The sequence below is a fragment of the Sapajus apella genome, unplaced genomic scaffold (assembly GCF_009761245.1).
Source record: "Sapajus apella isolate SASKATOON/1434 unplaced genomic scaffold, GSC_monkey_1.0 scaffold130, whole genome shotgun sequence".
In the NCBI taxonomy this organism is placed as follows: domain Eukaryota; kingdom Metazoa; phylum Chordata; class Mammalia; order Primates; family Cebidae; genus Sapajus; species Sapajus apella.
This window is the reverse complement of record NW_022437070.1, coordinates 3,373,035-3,385,231: the sequence shown is the minus strand read 5'-3', so window position 1 is coordinate 3,385,231 and position 12,197 is coordinate 3,373,035. Positions and strand designations below refer to the sequence as shown.

General features: G+C 38.0%; 1 protein-coding gene and 1 pseudogene across 2 annotated transcripts in view; one reads left to right on the top strand and one right to left on the bottom strand.

Moving 5' to 3' along the window:
* Nucleotides 1-340: 340 nt before the first annotated feature.
* ZNF235 (zinc finger protein 235) overlaps nucleotides 341-12,197 on the bottom strand; it is a 26,712-nt gene continuing 14,855 nt past the window's right edge. For both annotated transcript variants that reach the window (XM_032262748.1, XM_032262749.1), the window contains exon 5: nucleotides 341-2,723. In XM_032262748.1, the coding sequence (XP_032118639.1) occupies nucleotides 748-2,723 (1,976 nt within the window). In that variant the 3' untranslated portion in view covers nucleotides 341-747. The remainder of the gene's footprint in view (nucleotides 2,724-12,197) is intronic.
* LOC116539641 lies at nucleotides 11,003-11,879 on the top strand (annotated as a pseudogene).

Genomic DNA, 12,197 nt, shown 5'->3' with positions numbered 1-12,197 from the left:
AATTGCCAGGCCCTATTATAAGCCAAGCACAATTCTACATAGTAGAGATACAGTGATGAAAAACACCTCCCTATATAGAGGTTACATTTTAGTTGACATGAATTTTTTCTGTCAATCACACTTTTTTTTTTTGAGACAGAGTCTCGCTCTGTCACCAGGCACCAGGCTGGAGTGCAGTGGCGCAATCTTGGCTCACTGCAACCTCCGCCTCCTGGGTTCAAGCAATTCTCCTTCTTCAGCATCCCGAGTAGCTGGAACTACAGGCGTGCGCCACCACACACAGTTAACTTTTGTATTTTAGAGACAGGATTTCACCATGTTGGCCAGGATGGTCTCCGTCTCGACCTCGTGATCCGCCTGCCTCGGTCTCCCAAAGTGCTGGGATTGTAGGCATGAGCCATTGCGCCTGGCCTCAATCATACTTTTTTTAAAGTAAGGCCTCTCTCCTGGGCAGACTCTGACAATACTTTTCTGCTGTGTTACATCTTGAGAACTGAGACACTTGGCAATGCAGATATAAACACAGATCATATTTATAGAACAGAGTTTTCTGTCTGTGAAATATGACATTTGTAAAGAAGTCATGTCCTAACCAAGTCTGAAACACAGCATCTGAGAGACTTCTTTCCTGTCAAGATTCTTTGAACCTTCTAGTTTTAAAGGAGCTTTCCACAGTCATCAGCATGCACTTCCCAATGGAGATAAAGCCGTGAACTCTAACTGGAGGGTGAACCACACCTCAAATTTCTACAGATTCCCTCCAGTGTGGACTCTCTGATGGTAGACAAGATGTGACCTCTGACTGAAGCCCTTACAACAGACATCACATATGTAAGGCCTCTCTCCAGTGTGGACTCTCTGGTGTGTGTGAAAATGTGAGGCCTGACTGAAACCCTTCCCACACTGCTGACATGTGTAGGGTTTCTCTCCTGTGTGGACCCTCTGATGAGCACTGAGCCCAGCACTCCAACTGAACTCTTTCCCACATTCCTCACATTTAAATGGTTTCTCTCCAGTGTGAATTATTTGATGGACTTGAAGATTTGACCTCTGGCTGAAGGCCTTACCACATGTGTCACACTTATATGGTTTCTCTCCGGTGTGGACTCTCTGATGGGCTTGAAGGTGTGAGGCCTGACTGAATCGCTTCTGACATGCATCACACTTGAAAGGTTTTTCCCCAGTATGGACGCTCTGATGGGCTTGAAGATTTGAGGCCTGACTGAAACCCTTACCACACTCTTCGCATTTGTAGGGTTTCTCTCCTGTGTGGACTCTCTGATGATTGTGAAGATTCAAGCTCCAATTGAAGCGCTTTCCACACACTTCACATTTGTATGGTTTTTCTCCAGTGTGGACTCTCTGATGTGCTTGAAAATATGAACTCTGACTGAAGCCTTTACCACACACGTTGCATCGAAATGGTTTCTCTCCTGTATGGACCCTCTGATGGCTCTGGAAACTTGAGGCTGAACTAAAACCCTTACCACACTCTTCACATTTATATGGTTTTTCTCCTGTGTGGACTCGTTGATGACTATGAAGATTAAAGCTCAAACTAAAGCACTTACCACACTCATCACATTTGTATGGTTTTTCTTCAGTGTGGACTCTCTGATGGGTATGAAGATTTGAGCTACAACTAAAGCGTTTACCACAATCTCCACATTTATATGGTTTCTCTCCAGTGTGAATTCTTTCATGGGCTTGAAGATGTGATCTCTGAGTAAAGCCCTTCCCACACACCTCACATTTGTAAGGTTTCTCTCCAGTGTGAACTCTGCAATGAATGTTAAGATCTGTGCTACGACTGAAGCCCTTCCCACAACTGTCACATCTATAAGGCTTCTCTCCTGTGTGAATAGGCAAATGAGCATAAAGATGTGAGCTCTGATTAAAGCTCTTACCACATTCGTGGCATGTATAGGGTTTCTCCCCTGTGTGGACTCTCTGATGAGTTTGCAGATTTGAGCTCTGACTGAAACCTTTACCACATTCGTGACACCAGTAGCGTTTTTTTCCAGTATGAACACTTTGTTGAACAGGAATACCTGAGCTATAACTGGTGTCCTTCTCATGTGTACTACATGCTGGAGACTTCTTTCCCAAGTGCACCTGCTTATGAAGTTCAAGACTGGAGCCATCATCGAAGGCTTCTTCACATTCATTACCCTGGTAGGTTTTCTGCCCTGTGTGAATACTATACTGGGTAAGAGGTGACACCTTTAGGGTGTCTTTACCACAATCACTATTGCTATGAGCTTTATCTCTTTTGTGCAATATATTATCATGATGGTGTGAAATACAACCAAAAATGTTAACACATGGAGCAAATATACATAATTTGTTTTTCATCTGGGTCTGCTTACAACTTCTCTGATAATTCTGTGTCTGATTCAGGTATATTTTACTCCATGAATTCTGAACTTTCTCAGTTGGAAATTCTTGATTTTCAATGATATTGGAATGATCTCCCATGAGATTCACTAGACAGCTGTCATCCTCAGAAGCTTGAACAGATTCTCCTGCTCCCACTTGACAGGGGGAATCATGGTGCCTGGGGAACTGAGAGCTCTGCACTTCAATATTTATCATGGAATCTTGACTTCTGGCTAATTTGCTTGCAACATGTCTCTTGATTTGCCAGCATGAAAGCTCTCCCAGTGGAAAGCACCTTAATTCTGCTTTGTGAAGAGTCGCCATCTCATTTTGATTCCTGTCTCCTGAAAGGATAGAGAGAATAAGGAATAAAGGACCAAGAGACTGACATGATCAAAGTATAGAATTATGAAGATCTAAGCTCTTGTTTTCCCTGTGGAAACGTTAAGAAACAACTCCATACTGGCTGGAATAAATTTATAGGAGCTCTGAAAAGCAGCTGCAACCAAGAGAACAATTTTTTTAAAAGCCATATTTAAGATAGAAAATTTGAGATCAGCCCCGGGTGAGTGCTTAAGGTATTCCTGGGTCTTTTCTGAGTATGTGTCTTGCTGCCTGTGTGTCTTCTCCAGTATATTTAACTCCAAAGTGAATGCTTTGTCCAGATGTGTCCAATTTTTACACACAGTCCTTCAGTATTAGGCTTTAGTTCATAATGGAAATTTTCAGCTTATCTTTACCATCATGGATTTTCTTGGGTTTCATTTGCCTGTGGAAACACAGAACTACAGATCTAAGAATAGGACAGGAGGTAGAAACCAGCTAGGCTGCAGAGCAACAAAATAAGATCTCAGTAAGTACTTAGAAATAAAAAATTGACTTCCTTGCCTATAAGAATGGTAAATTAAAAGTCTCCTCTTCTTTGGCTACAGCAACTGAATCATAAGTAGCAACTACAGAAATCAGGCTAAATATATGCCTCAATTATAGGCTCTCCTTGTACAATAGTCACATCTAGAAATGTGCTCAAAATAACTGATAAAAAAATCTGTATTTATAGCTGCAGATTTCAACACCCCTTTCCAAAAGCTAGTAGAGGAAGTAGGAAGATATATGGTGGCGCCCGTGTAACCCAGTCCACACTGTGAAAGCAACAGCTGACCTGGACCCTCGTGGGTCAGAAATCACCATGCCAAGGGCTGTGTGGAGGGTGCTAAGTTCCACTGAAACCCAAGCTCCAGTTTTTGAGAAGCCAAGAGGAGGAAGCACCAGACTTCCTTCTAATCAGTGGTGCTGGTAGCCTCCAACTCTCTTCCTCCAAGCCGCCCATGGATATGCCATTCAGAAACCAATCCAGCTCAGCCAAGATGACCTGTCCCCTTATGCTGCTCAAAGACTACCAGAACTTTCCCAGAATTGAGAAGGTTGATGACGTTGTTAAAAGACACTTGTCTTTGGAAATAGCAACCAGCAGAAGCCAAAAAGTTGATACAAAAGGACGTGGCAATCCCTAAGGACGCCAGCTCCCCAGAGGCTGGAATTACTGACTTGAACATCAAGGTCCATAGTTTTTTTTTTTTTTTTTTTTTTTTTTAAACATGGGGTTTTGCTCTGCTGCCCAGGCTGAAATACTGTGGTACAGTCTTGGCTTACTGCAACCTCCACCTCCTAGGTTCAAGCGATCATTCCACCTCACCCTCCCAAAGTGCTGGGATTACTGCAATGAGGAGCCACTGCATCTGGTCAAGATCTGGAGTTACGAAAAACACATGCAGAAACATCAAAAGGACAAAGCCCACAAATGCTATCTGCTGATGAGCATCAACCAGAGGAAAAAGATGCTCAAAAACCTCCACGAAACCTATTATGACGACTCTGGGAAGACATTCAGGGAACTGGGGATTGAAGTCACCTTTCCCCTCTCAATTATCAAACAGCCCACTAACCATGGCTTCTGGCCAAGAAGGTTCTGTGAATTCAGGTTTTCCAGAATGCTCAAAAGCTGAAGAAACAAAAAAGGGTCTTAGTTGCAGCAGCAGCAGCCAGAAAACAAACAAACGCTGTTAAAAATAAAGCAAACACAACCAAAAACAAGTAGGTAATAAGACACAGGCTTGAAGCAACATTAACAACCAAGTTGACTACTTGGCCTTTATAGGACTCTATCCAGTAAGAGCAGAAAATGTTCTTTTCAGTTGCGCATAAAACATAGTCCAAGACAAACCATATTCTAGGCCACAGAACAAGTTCTAACAGATGCAAAAGAAGTCAAGTCATACAAAGGATAGTCTAACCACAACTGATTAGAAATTATGAACAGAACCATCTCTGCAAAATCTTCAAATATTCAAATAAAGAACATACTTCTAAATAAACTGTGGATCAAAAATAATTCAAGAGACTTTATAAATGGAATGAAAAAACCAACATATCAAAATTTCTACTTAGAGTGAAATTTATATAGCAGAAATGAGTCAAAGGAACTAAAAGCACAAGAACAAATTAAATACAAAGTAAACATAAATAGAAAACAGAAATAAATAGCTAGTTCTTTGAAAAGAATAAAATTAATAAACTCTAGCATGCATGATAAAAACAGAAAGAAGACACAAATTACAAGTATCAGGAATCAGAGGTGGCATCACTATAGATCCAGCATATATTATTTAAAAAAATAAGGACCTTATAAACTTTATGGCAATAAATGCAACAATGCAGATGAAATGGACAAATTTATTGAAAGACACAAACTAAGTTTACTTGAGAGCATACGGATAATCTGAATAGCCCTTTAACTACCAAAGAAATATAATTCATACTTATAAACGTTTCCACAAACAAAACTTCAGGCTTATAGGGCTTCATCCACGAATTTTACCAAACATTTAAGGAATAAATAATACCAATGCTAGACAAACTCCTCCAGGAAAATGAAAAGGAGTGAATACTTCTCAACACATTTTAGGAAGCCGGCATTATTCTGACATCAAGATAAGATAAAGACATTCCAAGAAAAGGCAACTACAGACTAATGTTTCTAATGAACATATTTACAAAATTCTTAACAAAAATGTTACTGAATCAAATCTAACAATGTATAAAAAGTATAATAAATCAAGACAAAGTAGTGGTTATCTCAAGACTGCAAGGCTGATTTAATATTCCAAAATTAGACCTAAAGGTTTCCCTCAGAAAATCAGGAACAAGGCAAGTATATCTAAGCTCACCACTTTTATTCAACATTATTGAAAGTTCTAGTCAGTACAGTAAGACAGGAAAAAACCAACATAAAAGAAATACAGATCATAAAGGAAAAAATAAGCCACATAAATAATTTAAAATACTGATTTTATGGAAGCTCAATGAGATACAAAAGAAATCTGAAAAGTAATAGAAAGAAATCAGAAAATCAATTCAGGATAGAATGACAAATTTACCAAAGAGAAAGTGATAGCTATCTTTTTAAAAAAGCCAAACAAAAACTTCTGGAAATGAAAAATTCATTGAAGAAATTACAAAACACAGTTGAAAGCTTTTACAATAGACTAGACAAGCAAAAGAAAGAATTTCAGTACTTGAAGACAGGTCTTTTGAATTAATCTAGTCAGATGAAAGTGAAGAAAAAAGAATAAAGAAGAAAAAACAATGCTTTAAAGAAGTATGAAATAACATAAAGCGACCAAACCTATGAATTGAATCATAGGTATATCTGAGGGAGAAGAAAAAGTAAAAAGTTTGGAAACATAGTTAAGGAAATAATTGAGGAAAACTTCCTTAATCTAGCAAGAACTTTAGACACCCAGATAAAAGAGATCTAACAAACTCCAGGAAAATATATTACAAGATGGAACTCATCACAACATATAATCATCAGACTAAGGTCTATATGAAGGATACAATCCTAAAATTAGCAAGAGAAAAGTGTCTAGTCACCTATAAAGGGAGCCCCATCAGACAACTGAACTTGGAGAAACCTTACAAACCAGAAGAGATTGAGATTCTATTTTCAAGTTGCTTCAAAAAATAAAACAAAAACCGTCAGTCAAAAATTTTACATCTAGTAGAATAAGCTCCATAAATGAAGGGAAAAATAAGCCTTCCCAAAATAAAAACACTGAGGAAGTCTGTCACCACTAGACTAGCTCTACAGGAAATGCTCGCGTTCTAACCATGAAAACAAAAGGTTGATACTTGCCATCATAAAAGACACAAAAGTCGACCGGGCATGGTGGCTCACGCCTGTAATCCAAGCACTTTGGAGGCCAAGGCGGGCGGATCACCTGAGGTCGGGAGTTCAAGACCATCCTGACCAACATGGTGAAACCCTGTCTTAAAAAAAAAAAAAGACACAAAAGTATAAAACTCACAGGCCTTATAAAATAATTACACAAAGGAAGAAGATCAAATGGCAACATAACAGAATTCCACAAAATTACACTCAAAGAAGAAAAGAAAAATATCTACAAAGCAAGTACATAATAATTAACATTATGACAGAAATAAAACCTCGCATATCTTGAACATAAATGGATTAAATGCTCTACTTAAAAGATAGAGATTGGCAGAATGGATGACAAAACATGAACTAACCATATGCTGCATACAAGAAACTCATCTTATTGATAAAGACACAGACTGAAGGTAAAGAGGTAGAAAAAGATATTCCATGCAAATAGAAACCAGAAATGAGCAGGAGTAGCTATTTTTATATCAGATTAAAAAAAGACTTTAAATCAACAGCAGTAAAAAAAAGACAAAGACGGTCATTATATAATGATAAAGGGATCAATAAACAAATAAGATATAACAATCCCAAATATATACACACCGAACACCAGGGCACCCAAATTCATAAAACAAATATTATTATATCTAAAAAAAATACACAGCAATACAATAACAGTGGGGGACCTTAACACCCCACAAACAGCACTAGATACATTGAGATGGAAAATCAACAAAGAAACACTGGACCTAAATTCGATTTTAGGTCAAATGGAGCTAACAGACATTTATAGAACATTCTACCCAACGGCAGAATACACACTCTTCTGATTAGTGCATGGAGCATTCTCCAACATAGACCATATGTTAAGTCACAAAACAAGTATCAATACATTTTTTAAAAACCAAAATCATGGCCGGGCGCGGTGGCTCAAGCCTGTAATCCCAGCACTTTGGGAGGCCGAGGCGGGTGGATCACGAGGTCAAGAGATCGAGACCATCCTGGTCAACATGGTGAAACCCTGTCTCTACTAAAAATACAAAACATTAGCTGGGCATGGTGGTGCGTGCCTGTAATCCCAGCTACTCAGGAGGTTGAGGCAGGAGAATTGCCTGAACCCAGGAGGCGGAGGTTGCGGTGAGCCGAGATCGCGCCATTGTACTTCAGCCTGGGTAGCAAGAGTGAAACTCCGTCTCAAAAAAAAAAACAAACAAAAAACAAAAAACAAAAATCATACCAAATATCTTCACAGACCATAGCAGAAAAAAAACTGAAAATCAATTCCAAGAATAAATCTAGAAACTATAGAAATACATGAAAGTTAAACATGATCCTAAACAACCTTTGGGTTAATGAAAAAATTGAGACAGATTTTAATTTTCTTGAAATGAATGAAAATAAAAATACAATATACCAAAACCTCTGGGAAAAAGCAAAAGCAGTGCTAAGAGGGAAGTTTATAGCATTAAATGCCTACATTAAAAAAAAAAAAAGGTAAAAAATTAACAATCTTATGTCTCACCTCCAGGAACTAGAAAAATAAGAACAATCCAAACCGAAAGTTAGAAGAAGAAAGATATGACAAAGATCAGAGCAGGACTAAATAAAACAGAGAACCAATGAACCATGCAAAGGATCAATGAAATGAAAATCTTATTCTTATCTTTGAAAAGATAAAACTGGGCCAGGTGTGGTGGTTCACGCCTGTAATCCCAGCACTTTGGGAGGCCGAGGTGGACGGATCACGAGGTCAGGAGATAGAGACCATCCTGACCAGCATGGTGAAACCCTATCTCTACTACAAAAATACAAACTGGCATGGTGGTGCGTGCTTGTAGTTCCAGCTATTGGGGAGGCTGAGGCGGAAGAATCACTTGAACCAGGAGGCAGAGGTTGCAGTGAGCCAAGATCGTGCCACTGCATTCCAGCCTGGTGTCAGAGCAAGACACTGTCTCAGAAAAAAAAAAAAAAAAAGATAAAATTGATAGACTGTCAGTAAGACTAACCAAGAAAAGAGAAGATCCAAATATACATAATCAGAAATTAATAAGGAGACATTATAACTAATACCATAGAAATACAAAACATGATCAGAGACTATTATGAAAAATGCACTTGAAAACTAGAAATTCTAGAGAAAATGAACTAATTCCCGGAAACATAAAACCTCCCAAGATTGAACCAAAAAGATACAGAAATTCTGAACAGACCAGTAATAAGCAGTGATATTGAATCAGCAATGGAAAACATTCCAAGAACAGAAACCCCCAGGACCAGACAAATGTACAGTGGAATTCCACAAAAGGTACAAAGAACTGGTACCAATTCTACTGAAACTCTTCCAAAAAATCTAAGAGGAAGGAATCCTCCCTAACTCATTCTATAAAGCCAGTAAGTATCACCCTGATACCACAGTCAAAGACACAACCACCACAAAAAAGAAAATTACAGAGCAATATCCCTGATGAACATAGATGCAAACATCCTCAAAAAACAAAAATAAACAAAAACCCAAACCAACAAACCAAATCTAATAGCACATCAAAAAGGTAATTCCAGGGATGCAAGGATGGTTCAACATACACAAACCAATAAATGTGATTCAGCTTACAAACATAATTAAAATAAAAAACCACATGATCATCTCAACAGATACAGAAAACGCATTTGACAAAACTCAGCATCCTCTCATAAAAACCTTTGACAAACTAGGCACAGAAGAAACATACTTCAAAATAATAAAAGCCATATATGACAACCCATAGGAACATCATACTGAATGGGGAAAAGCTGAAAGCATTCTAAGAAATGGAATAAAACAAGGATTGCCCACTTTCACCACTCCTATTCCACATAGCACTGGAAGTCCTGGCCAAAGTAATCAGGCAAGAGAGAGACATAAAATGAATCTAAATTGGAAAAGAGTAAGTCATATAGTATCTGTTTTCTGACAATCTGGTCTTACACCTACAAAACCCTAAAGACTCCTCCAAAAGAATCCTAGATATGATAAATAACTTCAGTAAAGTTTCAGAATTAAAAAAAATCAATATATAAAAGTCAATAGCATTTCTATACAATAATAATAATCAGGCTAAAAAACAAAGAATACAATCCAATTTATAATGTCTACAAAAAAATTTAAATATCTAGGAATGTATTTAACCAAGGAGGTAAAAGATCTAACCAAAGAAAAATATGAAACACTAATGAAAGTTGTAGATGACATTAAAAAAATGGAAAAACATCCTATGCTCACAGATCAGCAGAATCAATATTGTTAAAAATGACCATACTGCCCAAAGCAATCTACAAATTCAATGCAATGGCTATCAAAATACTAACATCATTTTTCACAGAATGAGAAAAAACAATTCTAAAATTCATATGGAACCAAAAAAGAGTCTGAGTAGATAAAGCAATCCTAAGCAAATAACAAAGCTGGAGGCATTACATTACCTGACTTCAAATTACACCACATGGCTATAGTAACCAAAACAGCATGGTACTGGTATAAAAATAGATACATAGATCAATGGAACAGAAAAGAGAACCAGAAATAAGTCACATACCTACAGCCAACTGATCTTTGACAAAGTCGACAAAAACATACTCTGAGGAAAGGACATCCTACTGAATAAAGGTGCTATTTAATCCATCTTGGGTTCCTTACCTGAGATCTCCTGAGATCTGTGACAGATTTTAATAGCCATTCTGGCTGGTGTAAGATGATATCTCACTATTGTTTTAATTTGCATTTCTAGAAATCACCGGTGATTTCAATCACAGGAGCCAACCTGAAAAAGCTCCAAGTGGTCAAAGTAGAAACAACTTGATAACAAATGATGCAATACTGGATTATAACACAAAGTATAAAACAAACACATATGAACTCATACTGATTATAGAATGGATATTAAGTGACAATAAGAAGTTACGGTTGTAGATGGACACCGATAAATCCATGGGTGATATGACATTCTCTAGCAAAAACAAAAGGGAATAGATAAAACAGGAATAGCAGAAAGTTGAAAACTGCTAAGACAGTATGGATATATAGAGTTTGTGGCATTATGTAGTTTTCTGTGTTTTTTAAGTTTTCAAAATGAAAAGTTTAAAATCATAGAAAGGAAAACAAATAGGTCATCCAAATTATGTATATGTTGGAGGAGGGGCAGAGGAGCAGAAATCATCTATTTAAACTGTCAGTCAATTTTCATTAACAGAAAAAGATGCAAAAAAGAATGTTAAAACTGAACTGAATGGTGGGATTACAAACGGTATCCTACTAAGTCATTTTTATCACAAATCTCCCTCAGTCTGGTGGATTATATGGTATCTTAACAAAGGACATAAGCAATTTTAAAATTAAGCAATTTTCTATGTCTAATACATTTTTGAAGTATATGGACCTAACGTATACATATATATGTGTATATATAGAGAAAAAGACACTACGATTATACAGAACACTCCACCCAATAACAGCAGAATACACATTTTTCTATAGTACATATAGAACATTCTCTAGGATACACCAAATGTTAAACCACAAAAAAGCCTTAATAAATATAAAAAGATTAAAATCACACAAAGTATCTCTGCTGATCAAAATGGAAAGGAACTAGCAATGAATAGCAGAATAAAACCTGAAAATTCAGTAAGTATGTGAAAATTAAATAACACACAACCAACCAATAGATTAAAGAAGAAATCACAGGAGAAATTAGAAAATATCTTGGGATAAATGAAAACAAATCCACAATATAAACAGTGCTAAGGGGGAAATTTATAGCTATAAATGCTTAAAATGAAAAGGAAGAAAGGTCTCAAATCAATATCATAACCTTATACTTTAAGGAACTGAAAAAAATAACAAGCCATTGCCACTGCTGAGACCAGATGGCTGCAAGACTTGCTGCTTTCCTCACGAATGCCTGGGCCAAGGAGCTGGTGCTGGTTTTGTCCTTCACCACTGTGGGCCATCCTCTAATTTTGCCCCCACTCAGCCCCTACACCAAGTATGTAATCATGATCAACCAGGCCACACCCTACAATTAATTATCCAATGCCTGTCTGAAATGATGGGAGCATGCCTGACATGCCCAGCTACCCCCAGGACTCCTAGGGCCCCAGCTTGGAATGCCTGAAGAAACTGTGAGCATCTGTACTGACAGGGAGGCTCACTAATGGCTCCCCAAAAACAAAACCAAATTGCAAAACCAAAAAACAAAACCAAATTAAACCCACAGCTTAACAGAAGAAAAGAATCTAATCTTATGAAGAGCAGAAATTAACAAAATTAAGAATAGAGAGGGCCGGGCGCGGTGGCTCAAGCCTGTAATCCCAGCACTTTGGGAGGCCGAGGCGGGTGGATCACAAGGTCAAGAGATCCAGACCATCATGGTCAACATGGTGAAACCCCGTCTCTACTAAAAATACAAAAAATTAGCTGGGCATGGTGGTGCGTGCCTGTAATCCCAGCTACTCAGGAGGCTGAGGCAGGAGAATTGCCTGAACCCAGGAGGCGGAGGTTGTGGTGAGCCGAGATCACGCCATTGCACTCCGGCCTGGGTAACATGAGTGAAACTCC